Source organism: Pararge aegeria, chromosome 11 (genome assembly GCF_905163445.1).
Source record: "Pararge aegeria chromosome 11, ilParAegt1.1, whole genome shotgun sequence".
NCBI classification, from domain to species: Eukaryota; Metazoa; Arthropoda; class Insecta; order Lepidoptera; family Nymphalidae; genus Pararge; species Pararge aegeria.
In genome coordinates this window covers 7244245-7263404 of record NC_053190.1, presented here as the reverse complement: position 1 = coordinate 7263404, position 19160 = coordinate 7244245, and the positions used below count along the sequence as shown (strand labels likewise).

The 19160-nt window shown below is 35.3% G+C and overlaps 1 protein-coding gene across 1 annotated transcript in view; it reads right to left on the bottom strand.

Annotated features, from left to right (window-relative positions):
- Nucleotides 1–7308: 7308 nt before the first annotated feature.
- The window catches only part of LOC120627745 (hemicentin-2), a 38028-nt gene continuing 26176 nt past the window's right edge, over nucleotides 7309–19160 (bottom strand). Inside the window, exons 5-12 of the mRNA XM_039895772.1 lie at nucleotides 16758–17912; nucleotides 15412–15977; nucleotides 14040–14234; nucleotides 12887–13067; nucleotides 12079–12462; nucleotides 10332–10488; nucleotides 9378–9571; nucleotides 7309–8814 (exon numbers count right to left, since the gene is read on the bottom strand). Coding sequence (XP_039751706.1) covers nucleotides 8642–8814; nucleotides 9378–9571; nucleotides 10332–10488; nucleotides 12079–12462; nucleotides 12887–13067; nucleotides 14040–14234; nucleotides 15412–15977; nucleotides 16758–17912 — 3005 coding nt within the window. The 3' untranslated portion in view covers nucleotides 7309–8641. The remainder of the gene's footprint in view (nucleotides 8815–9377; nucleotides 9572–10331; nucleotides 10489–12078; nucleotides 12463–12886; nucleotides 13068–14039; nucleotides 14235–15411; nucleotides 15978–16757; nucleotides 17913–19160) is intronic.

The window sequence follows — 19160 nt, the reverse complement described above, 5'->3', positions numbered from 1 at the left end:
GTTTGTAGACACAGGGCCCTGCTAAGTATTGGTTTGTTTTTAGGCGATGTTTTCCACTTACCATGATGTGGGTCATCCGCTTAGCCTTTTGTTTCTATGTTCTTTCTTGGTTTGTCCTTAGCGGCGGAAGTACTTCCCTGGACGAGCTTTGTCACAAAAAGCTATACTACTACTCAAAAAGCTCTGCTCATACTGAATATATACATCTTTCTATATATATTTCTTGTGTGCGTGTGTATGTCACTGAACTCTTCCTAAACGGCTGGACCGATTTGAATGAATTTTTTGGTATGCGTTTTGGGGGCACCCTGGATGGTTTAGATTCACAAATCAGCCTGACAGATGGCGCTGGGGTCCGCTAGTATTATTATATATACCTATATTTATTATATTTTCTGGTGGAAGGCTTTGGCCGGGGCTAGTTACCACGATACCGAAAACGTGCCGATTGAGTGCTCCGTTGTGATGTTGCGTACAAACCGATGGTGAAATTGCAGTAGAGTGGAATAAAAAAAATTAAATGATAATATTACGTGTCTTATATTTAATTTGTGGGTTGATTTAAGTTTTAAGTATTAGTAGTAAGGTACTTTGTCGACCCATTGTTAAAAATATGAATTCAAAATGGGAAATTAAAACACGAAAATTCAGTGAGAAACATTTATTTTTCCGAACGTATAGTAGTTACCTAAATCAATATGTACAAAAGGTTTCACAAATTCATTTCATTGTTGCAACAGAGAATTATAATGAATATTATGAACTTATTATCTAAAATATGGCGTATTTTCATTCGATAAACGTTTGGCGTCCTAAATACAGTAAACCTTAAAAAATATAGTACATGTATTTTACAAAAGGTGTACACTAACCTACCTGAATAATTTGAAATACCCATTTAACTGCAAGACATTTTTATCGCTACTGAACTTTGAGATGAGCTATGTTAATAGGGAGTACCTTTAACTTAGATATCAAGAAGTCTGCATAAAATGCAAAAGCAGTATAAGACTAGAGTATTCAGCCATTTTGATAATTAATGAGTATTACACGAGTGAGATTTAGTAATGATACCAACTATGACATATTATGTGTTTGTTTACGTAGCAAGTTAATATATTAAAAAGAGCTTTAGAATTATTGCAATTTGCAGATGTGGTTGAAATGAAAACCACAGTTCTACCCTGTTAATCCCCTTGCCCTATTTACTAACTGTGGAGGAGGCAGATGTTTTCTGCATACAACCGTCGCTGTCATATAAATTTTGTTTATAGATATGAGACAGCTTTTGCTACTTGATGAAAAAGCTACGGAATAGGGCCGCAGACGCAACAGTTCAACATCCATGTCAATGCAACAGATTTAAGACTTTTTACCGATTTCACCATTAAAATATGTTAAAAAAACTAAAAGTTCAACCATATTATTATTTTCACTGGGAAAACACTAAAATATAAAAGTTGATTATAATTATGTAGTTTTAGTTGGGATAAATAAATTATTTAATTAAGTACAAAGTATTTTAACTAAGTTCGATTGTTTGTACAAAAATAGGTACTAATCTACTTAGCTTAACACGTAACTTTTGTAAAGGCTTATAACTTCAGCTTCACTTAGGGCGCACGATACGAGCAAGTTCTTTTCTGTTGGAAGACTGTTGAATAGACAAACTTTAGAATTTTAGACTTATATGCCTGAGCTCTTAGAAATAGAAAAATACAAAAAATTAATGCTTGCACGAGGGTATTAATTTGATGACACTAACATTATACGCTTTGAGGATTTATTAATACTCAATTAAATAATGAATCTGGATTCAGTACTGGAGTTCATAAAAAAAAGTGTTTTGCTCACCGTAAGCTGTAGGTATTTCATAGATAACATTATAAAAGTTTTATTAATTTTAGAGAACATAATAGCCTTGGGACGCTATCGCCATGCAATTTAAAAATAACGATGGAAAAAATTGTATTGCTTTGAATGCAGTGGTATCTTACATAATATATATATATTCTTGATGAGTCAGTCCAATAAAATAGCACCTGCTTTATCCAAAAAAATATTAAATCTACTTGAAAAAGGTGGGCCTATTTCGTTAATGTGTTAATAAGAATACTTACTACTAACTTAACTAATAAAATGAGATTTAAGTATCGAGTTCATGTCAAAATACGTTTATAGTCCGTCCAGTATTAAAAGTTATATTTGAGAATCATATTTCGTATTAGTAAAAAAATACATGCTATAAGTATTTACTTAAACTAATTTTACGCTTACAAATAGTAAGTACAATATAACCTATTTACTTATAATAGTTAAGTAATTGTAATAAATCATTTATTTGTGATTTTTGCGTAAAAACTGATATATCGATCAAAAATGCACCTGCAATTATTATTTTTAAACAAAATGTAACCAAAAACAATAATTACCTAACTAAACTTGCAATCGAGTTCTTGAAAATATATCCTACTTAATTCGTAAAGGCTGTAAATAAATTCAGTGTTTTAAAAATAAGAGAATTCGTATCTACACATTAAAAAATTTAAATGTAGGTAGATAAAGAGTTATAAAAGATCTCTAAAAATGTATATAATATTAAAATCTTTAGGGCTGACTTTTCAATCGGTAGAAACCTAGCAGTTATCTAAGATTTAATTTATAGAAACGTCTATATTCTGTGACTTTTAAGCGTTTGTAAAGTCAGCCTTCTACAAGAAAAAGATTTATACTTAATTACAGGCAGGAAATAGCAGGAGAACCTATAGTTGGATCACCTAAGTTATAGTATAAAGGAACTATAGGAATAAAATGGGTAACAAAGATTTCATATTACAACAGTTATCAAAATCGTGCAATTGGCACACGATATGAAAGGACGTAGTCTACCAATCCGCACTTGGCCAGCGTGGTAGACTACGACCTTCACATTCCAAAACCAAGACCAAAAACGTAGGTCAAAAATTTTATGCAATAACGTTTTTTCCCAAGAAATCAATTTGCTACAATTATTTTTAAACTGTCAGAAATATAAAGAAGTTCTTAATGTGTTTAAAGTACATAAGGAATTAAATCAGCATTACTATCTAGTGATAAGGTACATACCAAAATTTCCATTTAGACCATAATGTTCTTTATAAAGTCTGCAAAACGCACGATAATTCAAGCATCGTAATATATCGAAATCTTTGGAACCGTTTACTTACAATATATTTTATACTATAACGAAAGTAAAATGACCATGGTCTTTTTCGTAGTCCATAAGTAGATATGGTAATTTTTTTTTTAAATCAAAAATGGCACCAGTCAATTTTTTTATTTTCAATTTACTAGAATGAAACCTTTTTGTTTCATACTTCGTATGTATGAAATTTTCCGTAAAATCCAAAAAAATGCCCAATAAGCGTCGACATTAAGTCGACATACTTTCAGTACTGCGTATTTTATTGCACAAAAACCTATGCAAACAGAACCTTGAGTAATTTTTAACGATAATTTAAACGTTACAAATAATTGTGATTGATAGTTTGTTTTGATATCAAAATGGATATGAACACTACGCTGGGTCGTGTTATGTTATTTTTACAACACCCATTTTTCTGGCGCATGTTGTCCTAACCCTTAGGTTGTCTGGTAGAGATCGCAATTGAAGTAACACTTATACGGTCCATAATAGAGGCCAGTGTCAAGTGATGTGCAAATACTGATTATAAATAAAAAAATATGAGTACCTAGCGAATTATGCTATAGATACGTCGTGGAGATATATTTTTCGCATTTGTAATTTCGTAATGACAGTACCTCATAATCGAAATACTCATAAAAACATCAATTGAAAACATCATAAAATCTACTTGTGGAAATAATCAGTGAAGATAAAATTTTATATGAAAAAGAAAATGTATTGTAATGTACCTATTATTATAAAATAAAATATTTATGTTAATTAGGCACATTAGAATTTTTTCATTTATTGCGTTGGTATTTCAAAGAGATCATTTACAATCATATGTGATTATCAATATAATATGTATAACTATTCTAATTTCTTATTTTTTCCGTGTTATATGAGAACTTTACTTTTATCTCTCAATGATAAGATGATAAAACGTATTGCCTCAAGAACAGAAATCCATTATAAATTATGTACAAGACCAAAGCAAACCTTGTATAGTCTGGAGGCTGATTCTCCAGTCTGATTGTGTAATTGGGTGCGTCGATCGTTTATCCTCGCTGACACAGGGTTAAAATTCCAGCTTACCATAATAAAATACTTGTATAATGAACTACTAATATCCGTAGGTATTATAGCAGTGGCGTGCATAGAAGGTATGCACAGGGTATGCAGATGACATAACATGAGTTATGTTAATCCAGTAAAAGTTATAAAAACGTAAGGGTGGGCTTTTTATAACTCGTACTGAGATTTTTATAATTTTATATAATCTGTTTACCCTGTGCATACCATAAATACATGCGTAAATACCCTCTATGCACGCCACTGGATATTAGCTAACATGGCGTACCTAAATATGAACCTAGGCCCAGTCAAGATCTATCGCGGCGCGCTTGCTTTGCCTCTCAAACTGTTTTTATGGCCGTACTATACTATAAAAAGTCCATCTTGTAAAAAATGCTACTCTATGTATAATAGTATATCTGAGTAGTCCACTTGCAAACCACGTTATGTTAAAAAAAAAACATTTTTTATCCAATGGCGCCAATCGGTTAAGGATTTAAAATATTAACGTCAGCATTTAATATACTGTGTTAAAACTCGCTATGATAAGAATAAAATGGGATTGAAATCTCAATACTTTTGCAAAAGTCGTTATGTTGATCGGCAGTCCACTTTCAAAAATCGCTAAGTTTGTATTAACTTGCAAACGACGCTAAGTTGCGTGGTGACTTTTGCAAAAGCCGCCATCTTGAGTGCCAGTACGCATAATACTGTCGAAGTGCATGCACGCGTTGCTTTCTTCAGATACTGCAGGCTTTTAAAAACGAGGTATTTTCTATTAAAATTATCATGGAGTATCAAGAACAAGAAGTTGTTTTGGCACCAAACAGAAGAGGACGTAAAAAGATAGCTGATAAATCTACATGGAAGAGAGAACTTGAGAAGTCGAAACGGTAAGATTATTATTTTATGGTTACCTTTTGTAAATAGGATAGATACCTGGTTATTTGCTGGGGATTTTTTTGCTCTATTGTTATTTATTAATGTGCCTATCTGTTTTGTTTTAGACATATGCCTAAGGGACTGCCAGTTATACCACAATGTGTACATGGAAATTCAAAACAGGGATACAAGTGTAACGACTTAACGGTTCAAGACTACAGTAAATTTCATCGGAATTTTTATTCAACTTCAGTTAAAGTCACCCAAGATACTTTTTTATTAAAATACTGTACAGCGCAAACTCCTAAAAAAGAAGGAAAGAGAAAATCCCAGACTATATGCTATTTTATACCAAAGCACGAAAATTTGGCTGGAAGACGCCGCGTCAAATTAATTAAGGTGTGTCAAAAAGCAATGACCACAATTCTGGGAATCTCTAGGGACAGAATTCAAAGAATTTGTAAACAGCATTTAATCACGATGGCAATGCCGAAAGAAAGAAGAGGAGGTAATAGAAAGTCCAATCTGTATTCTGATCGCACAGAATCCGTAAAATCGTTTATAAAGGGACTTGAAGCTTTGGAATCACATTATGTTAGAGGAAGATCTACTGTGCAATATCTGAGCAGCGATCTAAGTATAAAAAAATTGCATAAACTTTACAACGATGACGCTCAGAATGTGTCAGTGAGATATGAATTTTTCCGACGTATCTTTAACAAGTACTTTAATTTGAGTTTTAAGTCTCCCGCTACAGATGCATGTTCTAAATGCATTCAATTAAAAGAAGTTATTAAAAGAGAACGCGACACAGCAAAAAAACAGCTGCAAATAGCTCAGCTTCGTATTCACAAGCTAAAGGCCAAATGCTTTTACACTAGCCTCAAAACACAAGGCGACAACGAAATAATTTTCTCTTTTGACTGTCAAAAGAATTTGGTTTTACCAAAAGTACCAGACCAGAGTGCCTACTTTAGCCGACAATTGTATACGTATAACTTAACAGTATGTCAAGGGCCATCTCGTGGGGCTCAAAACTGTTTAAACACATTTATTTACACGTGGTTGGAAACTGAGGCAAAGAAAGGATCTAATCAGATTGCTTCGGCGGTATTTCATCGGCTAATGAATACCAATTTTGAAGACACTGTTAGTCATATTAAATTATTTTGCGACGGTTGTGGGGGGCAAAATAAAAACTCAATCGTTTTGGGAATGTTGGCATATTGGCTAAAAACAAAAGCTCCACGTCACATCAAGAAACTTACGCTGATATTCCCTGTAGTGGGGCATTCATTTTTGCCCCCCGACCGTGTATTTGGAAATATCGAAAGAGAAATACGTCCTTTAGAAGTCATTGTGGAACCCCAGACATATTTTGATATTTTTAAAAAGTATGGTACGGTTCTCAGACTAGGCAGCGACTTCCATTTTTATGATTGGAAATCAAGCGTTAAAAACGTACTTAAGTTACCTGGATCTTGGCACTTTCAATTTAATGCCTCTAAAAGATTCTTTTTAAGAAAGGATAAAAATAATAGAATTGCCATTAAAGGGGAACCTAATTATGTATCTGAGGTAATAAATTATGGCAACGTTTGCAAAAGAGGCAAATCATTCGAAAATATTGTGCCCGTTATGATGAATGTTGGAGTTCCAGTAAAACCAGTAAAGTTAAATGATGTGCGAAATCTTTTGAAAAAACATTTCGGTGAAGATTGGGCTTCTTACGATTATTTACAATATTACAATTTTCTTCAAGAAGAACCAAATGAGACTGTTATAGAAGAGACTGATAATGAAGAAACCATAATACACGAAGAAATAGACTTAAGAGTGTAATAATAGATAAAAATTGTAATTTCTTAAGAGTAGAGGAAAATAGAAGCTTATATTTGATTATTTCAAAACTGCCTATGTTGATTGCATACAACTGCAAAACTATCTATGTTAAAAAATCTTTTGCAAAACTAGCTATGTTTAATTTTAAAATGCAAATTAAATGATTATTATGAAAGAGTGATTTTATTTGCTAACATAATTTAATTCGATGTGCTACTAAGTTCATGTAATACACAAAAAAATGCATCTTAATATCGTAATTTTAAGTCTAAACATTTTAATTAGTTTTCTCAATTAATTGCTGCATAAACTTAACGGGGTTTGAAAGTGGACTACTCATCTAGTAGATGTTGACCTTAGTTTATACTCAAATATATTGTCAGAACAGTTTCTTAGGCTATGACTTCTTAATACCTGTACCTTGATTTAAAGAAGGTACAAACAGATTAGCTCTATAGCAATAAAACACGGTTGATTTAACTGTACAGTTAAAACGCAGTTGTAACGCGATATCCCTCTCATTTTTTGCCCACCTCCTCACGTACACCATGTGGTAAGATAAAAGTAAATCTTTAAAGGCACTTTTAACTTTCGAGGATGTAAACCATCGAATATGAATACGAAAGGAAATGACATCGTGGACTCCAGATGCAGAATTAGCATGATGACGTTTCTAGTGACACAATTAGACGATAGTAAATGTGCGCAAGACATATAATGCGAATGCTGTATGATATGTCGTTTTTACAGCGATTAAAGCTTGTCATGAATGTCTTGTATTTAATGATAGGTCATTCGCCCTGACCTTGACTACTAAGACAATGGTTTGATCGTCAAGTAAGGGTTGGATAATTATCACTGCCCGTTACTCGTATTTATTCTAGAGATAGACGAGATAATTGGCAGGCATAACTCTCTCAACGCGCAAGTTAGCCAAAAAATTTGTAACAATAATAGTTTAAATGTCCTCATTTGAAGCGCCACATGTGACATACGGGTGTCTCTAAAACTAACTAGTTCTTTTTTAAGTAGGCTATTATAATGTTTGTTCTTTAGACACTCGTATAACAGCGTCACACTTACAGCGCCAAAATGGCGTCAATTAATTGGAGACAAACAAAAACATTATCTAATGGTTCCGCTACGCGAAAGTTACAAAATGTTATAAAACATTCTTCTTCCACTGATAATGTTCCATAACATAAAAACATTTTTAACTTTTGTGAAAAAAATGACCACTAACAAACATGAGCTAACATTTCATAACTGCGGTGTAGCAGCGAAATTACAACGCTAACAATAAGTAATTCATAAAAGAAATATCGAAAGGGGATTCAAAATTTCAATAAAGAGTTCATTTCATGGCAACACTTACGCTACCACTTCACGAATGTTTGTCGTAACTAAGCTGAGCTGTGAGTTAGACCTGTTTTATACCCTTCGGCAAAATTCTAATAAGAATTGTTAGAGTCACTTTAAAACTAAGTGACAATTTCTAGCCGTTTGCTGTACGGAAATAATCCCAAAGTAAAATTAAATGTCCAATTGAAGTTCGAGATTATTTTCAGTATACAGAAGTACAGTAAACAAGGCAACAGTATCAAATACGTCTTTTTTATCTAACTCACACTCAGGGTATTAGACTAGATTGCAGGTTTTACAAATTGGCTGCGTTACTTAGACTATGATTTCGCGTATGACCCTGCGAGCGCGGGAGTTCGGGGTAGAGTAGCCGGACTCGAGGGATTCGTCATAGCTAAGTGAGAGATGCGGGGGCTTTTCTTCCACTCCATTGTCCTCGCCCCCTCCATAGCTTTCCGGAAGACCGCTAACTTCGTGGTAAGGAGATTCTGGATATGAAAAAAAACTTGCTGTAATTCTTCTTCGCAAATAAAGAATAACTCGAAGACGATAATTTCGATGATATATACGCTGCCTATCATACATTAATTTGTAGAGCAATATTGGTCAGTATTATTTAAAAATTCATCTTATTTAATTCAGCGGAAGTCATTTTAAAGCGTAAACTTTAATAACTAAAAGTTTGTTTGAAATGCAGTTTTAGAGACTATCGCAAAATTCAAATGTTATTTTCAATCGTCACTTTCAGGCGTAAAATATTAATCGATCGAAAAAAAATAGGCATTAGCAAAACAATGTTCTCAGCATACTTTTTAGCCATATACTTAGTTAAGCAGCTCAAAAATTATATATGCGTGTCCTTCCTTTACGTTATAAGTAAGCCACCAAACACCTTCCTTTTTGGAAAAGAGTTAGTAGAAAGGAAGGAGAATAGTATAGGTAACTTTTTATCCTAAGAAAACAAAGTGTTCCCACGGGATTTGTAAAAAATCGTAATAAACACGGACGAACAACGTGGGCAACCGCCAGAAATTAGATTATGATATCCTACCGATATGCTGATCCATTCGTTTCTTTGGTTTGTGCACGGAAGCGTAGGGGTCCGAGCAGTAGTCTTGCCGGGACGGGTTCTGCGAGGTGCGCATGCCATAGTCCGGCGCAGGAACGTGCGTGCCATGCGGGAGCGGTGGGTAGGGCGCGTAGTCGTCGATTGTTCCGTAGCCCCCGTGCGTGATTGGATCGTACCTTAACATGAGAATGTATTATTAGAACCGCTTCTGACGACCTCCCTGTAGCAGCCGTGAAGATAGGGTTCTAGTGCAAGGCAATTTTCTGAGCCTACTCTGGTGGCTTTAGCCGTGGTTGGTTACTACCATGCCGACAGAGACAAGCCGCAAAGCGATTTAACATTTCGGTGCGATATCGCGTAGGAAACAATAAGTGAGTGGGCTTAATTTAACACTCATACCCCCTCCGTGCATGATTGGATCGTACCTTTACATGAGAGTGTATTATTAGGCGATGTTTTGGACGACATCCTTGTTGCAACAGTGAGCGATAGGGTTATATAGCCTTTATCATCAAGGATAACTTGTAGTGGAATAAAAAAAAACGCCCGGTGTTTGATCTCACGCACGTTATTGCGTGCGTGACGAAATACAATCACGGTCTGCTGGCTTTGCTTTAGACAATATTATGATTCCTAGATTAAAAAAAGAGGGTTAGGACTGTATCTCATTTATTTCAAAAACTATTAGCCCTTCGGTTTCAGACAGAGAGATATATTTCGGTTTTCATTTACACGTTGTATAATATGCGCGTCGTCCAAGGGAATATAACGGAGAACGGATTGAATCTACTCTGTGCTACTTTTACCATCTAATTTGATCTCCAACCCCTCTGCCCAGGGCAAACCCTACCGTTGGTAGAAGCCTTAAATCCAGCCAAGGACTGATATAGGCTATTGATGAAGGTATATGTAGGTACATTATTGGTAATAACTTACCCATAATTGCTCTGCCGGTCAATCATTTGATGGGAAGGTATCCCGGGCGGGTTGCCAGCCGCCGTCATCTTCATCTGCCACAAGGAATCCTGCGAGTTGACGCTTCCTCCGTTGTTACTGTTCGCGTAGCTATTCTCTATGTATCCCATGTTCACCCCTACAGGAAATTGCACTTTAGGAATTTGTTTACGAGAGTTGTGTGATTCGTTATGCATAAGGACCGTTATTGTAGATATAGGGTTACCGTCTACGCTGTCACTACTGGTTAGTCCTTTGTGCGTGCATGAGAAAAAAGTTCCAATTGTTAGTACATTTTCAATTTTTAATATTATGTTATATACAAGAAAATCTGACATTATTTCATGCACATATCAATGACTAAGAGCGAAGCTTAAGCAAGTTTAAAAAATGGTGTAAAATTAATCCTTTTGGGTTGCAAAGTATTCTGTTGTTAGTTATCCTCTAAACTTAATTGCTCAAAACAGCGTTATATCTTTCAAAAAATTCAAAATGCATTTAGTTCAAGTAGGCCCAGTTTATTAGCACTTTTGAAACGTCAAGTCAGTCTGTTTGTAGTGACTCTACCACCGGTTCGGAAGGCAGAAGCTTTCCACAGCAAATGTTTTGTAAGGGACACCACATTTTAGAATTGTCGATTTAGTTTTAGGGTTAGAGTACAACAAAATTGCTATCATTATTTCGCTTTTATTTCTCGTATCGAAACACTGTAGGTACAGTAGGCATAATTACATCATTCTTGTTTTTTTAAGTTCATTCATCCAATCATCCGCATTGGCTGTTACGCAATAGTCTGGAATTGTACCAATAAAATAACAGATTTTACTTTGACCTTTGGAGTAGTAGTGTTTCGATACTTACTTGAAATGCAGATAAAAGCGTTTTTAGCCAAATTTAAATCTAAATCCGTAGACCAGATTGCAGTGTCATGGCATGCACGGCAAGCATGTTTACTGCCTGGTTGGGACCAATCACAAGACACGCCCGTTTGAAAAGAGCATGTGATTGGTAACACGCATTCATGTGACCAATCACACATCGTGTTCAACTCGCGTCCTCGGCGGCCACCCACGTTCGCTTTAAGCTCCATTTTTGAAAAGTCTCCGCGTTTGTTTATTTTATGTATGTCACTTGCACCGTTATCAGATGGGCGCTTATTCAAAATTAAGTTATTTGAACACCGCTACAGTATCTGCACGCGCTATCAGTTTAAAACTGTATGTGTAATAACATATTTATTTACAAATATCGACTAGATCGCTATAATTGAACAATATATTGATGAAACTTTACATGTGACAAAAACAAAACGTAACGAAAATGTGCATTTGGATTCACAGTAAAACTTTAAATTAACGTACCTATTCGGCATACAAGAGATTAAGAAAATAAGTGTTACACTATTACGAAAAGCTATAAACCACTCCAAGCTTAAAATTCCAAAGGTCGAAGCAACGGCAAAAGCAGTATCCTCTACTGTAGAAAAATCCGTTGGCAACTAGCTACTTAAACAAGTAAGATACTAGTACCTCTTAAGGGCTGATTATTCAATCGTGTAGAAAACTAACTTGAGGAATGAGTTTGACAATTTTTTTCAAATAAAAAACTGTCAATAAAACATTTGTTCTCATCAAAAGAAAATAATTTGCCGATGGAAAAATCAGACCTGGAATTTAATAAAAACTAATTACATCAATAAATATAAAGGTAAAAAATTTATTGCACTTACAATCAGTATTAGACAGGTTCTGGCCGGGATGGGTTTGCGTGTGAGGTGCCATATGGTACCCGTATCCCGCCTGAGTCGCATACACAGCATTCTTCGAATCTTCCATAGACAAAGGTATATCCATAGAGTTTTCAAGTGCTTTGTTCTCCATCCCAGTGCTGGGATAATAAGGCGGTGGGGCCTGATTCTGCGGCGATCCCATCGGTGATCTCATTGAGTCCATTTCATAGTCTTTGGACGTGTCTTTCTTGTTTTCGTTGCGCTTGCAGCGGCAGAATATAAATAGGAGACTTAAAAATAAGAGGAAGACGAGGCATGAAACTATTATCGCCACTACCGTTGCCGTTGTCAAAGTAACGGCTTCTTTTGTATACGACGTTCCAACTGTAAATAAAACGAAACTTGTTATTAAATGGAACAACCATGTGTATTTTAATTATAATGTTTATAGAAAAGATCTGTACTGATGCTGAAAGAATTTGCTTTTTTTTTACATAATCTGTGGAACTATCAGGGCTATTTGATAAAACCTTTTTGTATATTTGATAAGCCGATTCTTGAAGTAGGGTATAGGCTATTTTCACGGATTTTTGGGGGGAACATCGTGGGGTTTTAGTCGTTTTCAGTCCGTTATACTTAATCACCGTGCCTCCGCGTGGCGTGGTGCTAATCATGAAATATTCTCCACGAAAAGAAAAAAAAAAGGGCTTTTTAACATCACGCCACGACGTACACGAAGGACTCAAGTAAAACGAATGAAGGTGATGTGTGTCGTGATATAATTCAACATTCGCGACAAAGTACTTACTTTCTGCAACTACGTCCTCGCTGCAAACGTTGTGGTTGGTTTTCAAGCAGAGCTTTACCCTCATTCGAGGATATTGGCGAACGTAGTCGAACGAATCCTGCGCGCGGTTTGGAGGATCCAAAGTAGCTTCTTGCATCATGGATCCGACGCCAGACAAACGCAGAGTCATTGTTTCCACCACCTATAAAAAATATTTTTGTAAAGAAGCAGCGCTACTATGGGGAATTTCATAATACGTATACCGATGGAAATGAAGCTTATCGGCCTCTCATGTAAATAATGAATATCCAGTACACTCGAAAGTGACGCTAAAGTTTCATCAACTACGAATCTAGAATAAAAGCTCCTGTAGGTATAATGTCTATTCAATTGCTAGCTTGTTATTTGATTAAAAAAAATATAATTTAAACATTAAGCTTAATTTGCTATAATCCGCGAAAACTAATATACATATGTGTGTGACTTCGTATTTGTGTACCTACTGTAGATTGAACATTTCTTGAGGATTCTGTGGTACCTACGTGGTGTACCTACTGTAGATTGAACATTTCTTGAGGATTCTGTGGTATAGTAGCGAAACGTGCGTAGAGCATATTTTTGTAGGTATGTGTGGTATAGTGCAGAAAGTTTGAACAAATCATAAATTGAACACTGCATGTTTGCCTGTTTTTCACAGATTATAAAATCGCAGGTCTTTAATACATATACACTAAGTATATTATATATATCGTCTTTTCGAATCGCTATTAGAAAATAGGATCACAAAATCTGCAGCTTTCCTTTCGGAAGTTTTGGATATTCACATGAGAAAACATAGCATATGCTTCATTGTGAAATAACCAGCCGATTATAGATATAAAAACAGCAAAAAGTAATTTCTGTTGTATCGTATATATATATTCGAGCCCCCCTAAATATTTATTTTAGTCTGTTTTATAGTATTTGTTGCTATAGCGGCAAAATAAATACATCAGCTATGAAAATTTCTAATGTCTAACCAGGCTGTCTAATTTCAATACAGCCTGGTGACAGATGGACGGAGAGCGGAGTCTCCGTAAGTCTCCCTTTTTGCCCTTTCGGTAAAGATCATTAGTTAAAACCATATAAATCAATGAGTAAAATAGTTACTTCTGAAAATATTATTTCCGCTTACCTGCCATCCATCAGGACCTCCCTGGCCTTCGACAACACCAACGAGTGGTAGACAAGTTGCTCCAACGCTAAAGCTTATCGTGGTCGAGCTCGGGTTGTACGTAACATGTTCTGGAGGCAAAATCTTATCCACCTTTGTTGTTACCAATAATTCGTTTGAATAGTTGCTTTGACCCTTAGTATTTACCGCTTTCACCTGAAATTTCAAAATATGGTCCTCATCAAAAACTGAAAATGTTAATATTTGGATTGCTATTGATTTAATATAAGTGCGCGAATTAGAATAATGCCTACATTCCTTGAGCGGATTGGTCCAATGTGCGAGATTTGTACTTTCTAACTACAGTTCTTAAAAGCCTTGTTATGGTCTCAGAGCCGATTTTTAAAACGCACCGAACAATCTAACTTACCAAAGAATAAGTTTAATATGATCTGTTAAATGTATTCCTCAGGTAATTTAAAGATTAAAAATCAGCCCATCTAAGTAGTAAACTTTTTTTCGGTTTCTTAGATGAAAAGAGACTTAATTGAGATTTAACCAAATTCTATATATCAATTTAAATTTGAATCTAAATGTGCTTCGATAAAGCTGGAGAAAAAAAACAATAAAAATACTTAATAATATTATACAAAAAAAAAAGAGACTTGAAGCCACGTGGCACGTGTCTAATCAAAAAGGTTTTACATGTTCACCAACTTTTAATATTGTATGTAACTACTTGCGTATTACTGCTATGCATATTATATCCTTAAACTAAGAAGCATTGTGTTTGCACCCCCTTTGCTATGAAAAACTAGCGGCAGTGACTACAACCCAATACAAAAGCAAGAAGCTAATATGAATACTAATAGATGATTTACCTTGAAAATATAATACATCGCCTGCTGGTAGCGTTAAAGAAAAAGATAAACTTGTGATCACTAAAGGCGTGATTAAACAAATAGAGCAAAACATGAAAAGCTTGTGAATATTTTAATATTACTAAATATAAGTGTACGTTTGTCTAGCGATAGTCGGAACAACTAGCAAATCTTCTCACCTTAGCGAAATTACATGACATTAAAAATAACAGTAAGTGGACGCTTATATCTGCTGTTTACTACTTGTTTGCACTAATTGCGACTTATTTGCTATCGAAAGTTGAAAATTTCCGTCCACTTTATCTTCCATGATCTTGATCAGATAAATTCAAAATAAATTATTCTGTTAAATTTATTTTTTTATACTTTTTTACATGTCCGCGAAAACTAACGACATCATTTTTATTAAAAAGTAATGAATAGCTGGGTAGAATAGGTAGTTAGTTATAGCACTTACATAAATAAAACCCGACATTTAATAAAGTGAAAAGAAAATTAAATGGTTTGAGTACCTTGAAGTAATAAGAATTGTGCTGCTCAAGACGTGTCACATTACAAGGGTTGGAGCGTCCGCAGTCGTATTCTTTCCAGTCGAATTCATCATTTCGATCAGCTGCACAATGTTCACCAACAGCTGGGTTTCTGACCCGGCGATACAACACAAAATATTTAGTACTCGACAGTCCACCATTGAAACCCTCTTCCCATTTTAAAGTGACGTATGTTGCATCAACTTTCTGGGTAGCTAAATTCTTGGGTGGTTCCGGAGCACCTTTTGGTTGTAGTCTTATTTGTGGTCGTATATTTCCTAGTGAATTTTTCACTTTACAATAATAATCACCGTAATCTTGTGCCTTCACGTTCCTAATCACTAAAACGCTCAGATATGAGTCGTTTTCATCAGTAGTTGTTATAATTTCGTAATGACCGTCTGAGGACATGTGCAAAGGTGCAGGATTAGAGCTATAGAACCATTGGAATTCAGGTTTAGGGTATGCTTGAACACGGCATGAGATTTCTGCGTTTTCCATTAGGTCGTACGCGACTTTCTTTTGTTGCGCGATTGATATGGGTTCATCTGCAAATTTACAAAAACACTGAAATACTTAAAGTATGTAACAATACAACCTTCTACTCGAAAGGAAAATTTTCACAGTGCCAAGACTCAAAGGTTTAAGCTGTGCGCTGTCTGTTAGATACTTTTTTTTTTCCTAATTAGTGAAAGTCTTAGAATACTTAGAGGTTATCAGTATTAAAAAAAAATCAATTAACTGTATCTATTGCCATTTATCAAACATTGTTAAAAACTAAAACACTCTTTCTCTACCTAGACTTTAAAAATACTATCACGGGTGTGTAGTTGTTATTTCTAAATAAATAATATATTTGAGGAAAATTTGCAGTCAGACCTCGGTTTTTTTTTTAAATTAAAATGATGCCATAGCGTTTCACAAACGGAACTCGATATAACCAAACATTCTTTGTACAAATGTGATGATTAATTTGGGTAAAACGAAGGATAAGATGAATCAGAATACTAACATGACCATGTTAAATATCAAAACTCTTAAACACAAAAGAATGAAAGATATTTAATCATCATATGAACGTTCTAATTTTCACTTGACTGATTGGAAAAAGTACGCTATTTAGTTAATTACTGCAATTATTGCAAGAAAAGCGATTTGCTGTTATTTGCTAATGAATTCGAACTCTACGACGAATAGTCTCTATATGAAAGTAGTACGTTAATAAATGTAATGTGGCAATAAGGAAGTAAAAGATGAAAGGTATTGAAAAGCATCAAATTTTTTCATCATTCATTCAGTCGATGGGAAAAAGTAATAAAATTACTCACGTTCAATTCGGAGCTGCATGGACGACTCTACTTTCTTAACTTCATTTTCAAAAGAGCACGAGTATACACCTCTATCTGCAGGCAACAAGTCATCGCCATTTGGCCTTGCCTTACCATGAAATCTGAGTACACTTTGAATATTAAACACAGCATTTCTACTTTCATTTATTTCTGTTTTAACTTCATATAAATTAGCATCAGGATGAATCTCAGCATTATTTTTATACCACTTCACATTCGGTAGGGGTTTGCCAAGGGCGACACAAGTCAATGAAAAGTTTCGTTCGCCTGAATTTTTGATTACGTGGGGTTGTAATTTAGATTGGAATCGAGGTGGTTGGTATACTTCCAGATTAACTGTGGCAAGTTCACTGTGGCCAAGCTCATTAGTGGCCTGACAGTGATACATTCCCTCGCTACCAAGGTGTGCACTGGGTATTGTATATTTATTGCCTGTAGCAAGAACTGATGATTTTATGTCTCCAGTTTCAATTTCACGAAACCAGCGGTATTGCGGCACAGGCCAGCCAGGGGGTTTGGCACTGCAAGTTAACACTACACCTGCGCCTTCCTGAGCTATTGGATGATCCGGGCTGATGTAGGCTCGACCAGGTTTATGACGCACAAGTACAGCCACGGAGGCGGTACCAAACCGTTCTGCTTTGTTACCGCTACTAGGCGATATAACATTTACCGCCCGGCAGATATAAGTACCTGCCATATCAGCGTTGACTCTCGCTAGTATCAAATTATTTCCTTTCTGACGAAAATCAGTTCTTCCTTCCCTAGTCCACTCAACAGATATAGGTTCAGGGTTAGATGAAACATCACATCTTATTTCTACAGTGCCACCTTCCTCAGCTTCATACGTTTTCGAGTCTACGGTAACACTAGGGGGATAGAGTACATCTAAGTATATCTCATTTTCACCTGGATGACCGAGCCCGTTATCAGCGCTACATATATACTTGCCCGCGTCCTGCACGGTTACCCCCTGAATTATATGATTGAAGGAGTTGGCAATATATTTTCCATCTCGTGTCCATCTTACTGTGCTAACTTTAGGCTTAGCATCCACTTTACAAACCATTTCTGCAGTAAAATCAATTTCTACTCGAAGGGGATTCTCTGGACCGACTTCGACGCGCGGAAAATCTGAGAACAAAATATATTCTTAAATGTTTGGTTTATTAAATACATTCTGATTCCGTAAAATGTATGAAAAAAGATGCTATTTTAGAATATTTATTTTATCGAACCATTTTATTTAAATCATCGCGCCAATGTTAAGATTCTTTCATTAAGACGTTAAGAGTCTTTCAAATAAACACATCTGGTAGTAGTTTGTTCTCGCAGTTTACATTTTAATCCGATCTTACAAACATGAGTTGCCGTTACTAAAAACATGTGTTACGAATTTATTCGTGATGTTTTGTTGCAACCCTTTGTCGGCAGTAATATTTAACTATTAAAACGAGGGTATACGTACGTGGGTGCATTGAAGCGTGTGTGTGTGTGAGAATGTGTATGTAAGTTCGGGGTCCCTATAGGCGTGTAATTCCATAAGATTTTACTGGACTGCTGTACACTTTTTACCTACACTTCCTTCTTAATTGCTTTACTTCTAACTTTAACTATAAACGGCCAATTTTAACCGAACGGAACTACTAAAGATCCTATAGCAGGACGTATAATTTATCCGGGAACATCTATACTAGTAAGTACTAGTCAACTGTCTCTATATTCTCATTTTCTCGGATTAAGTTAATTTTTTAGACTTCAAATGTAGCGAATAGAAAAATTTCAAAAAACAGACTTCTGGCATAGTTTTGTAGTAACTTACTCAGCTTTTAATAATATAATGCACTTTAAACTTGTACTATAAAGCACGGATAAGTTTCAACGAACGGAACTTCTAATGATGCTATAAAAAGACGAATCAAATCCGAGACCACCTAAACAATAAATTCCTAATTCGTAGCAGATTACCTACGCAGAAATGTCTGAATCCTAAACAGGAAACGGAGGCGTCTATACTTGCTCAAAACACTGTTTACAATATGTGTCCGATTTAGAACCAGCAACACTCTTCTTGGCTCATGTTTTTCATTCAGGTCACCCAATTACAAATATTACTGGCATCTGGCGGTTATTCACCGGTGATTCGACAGGAAGCCAGAAATGCATAAGATAAATATTTATTACAGTATCAGGTCAGTAATATTATGAAATCTACATCTCTCCGATCACGTACCTAAATCATGCGGCAACGCTTAATAGCAATTCGAGCTAACACAAATTTTACTAAAAAAAAATGCGTCGAATTGATATCATTCTATTCTTGGAAATTGGTTAACGTGATAGGTTCTACTAGTAAGTATAAAATAAGTAGCGCAACGCAAT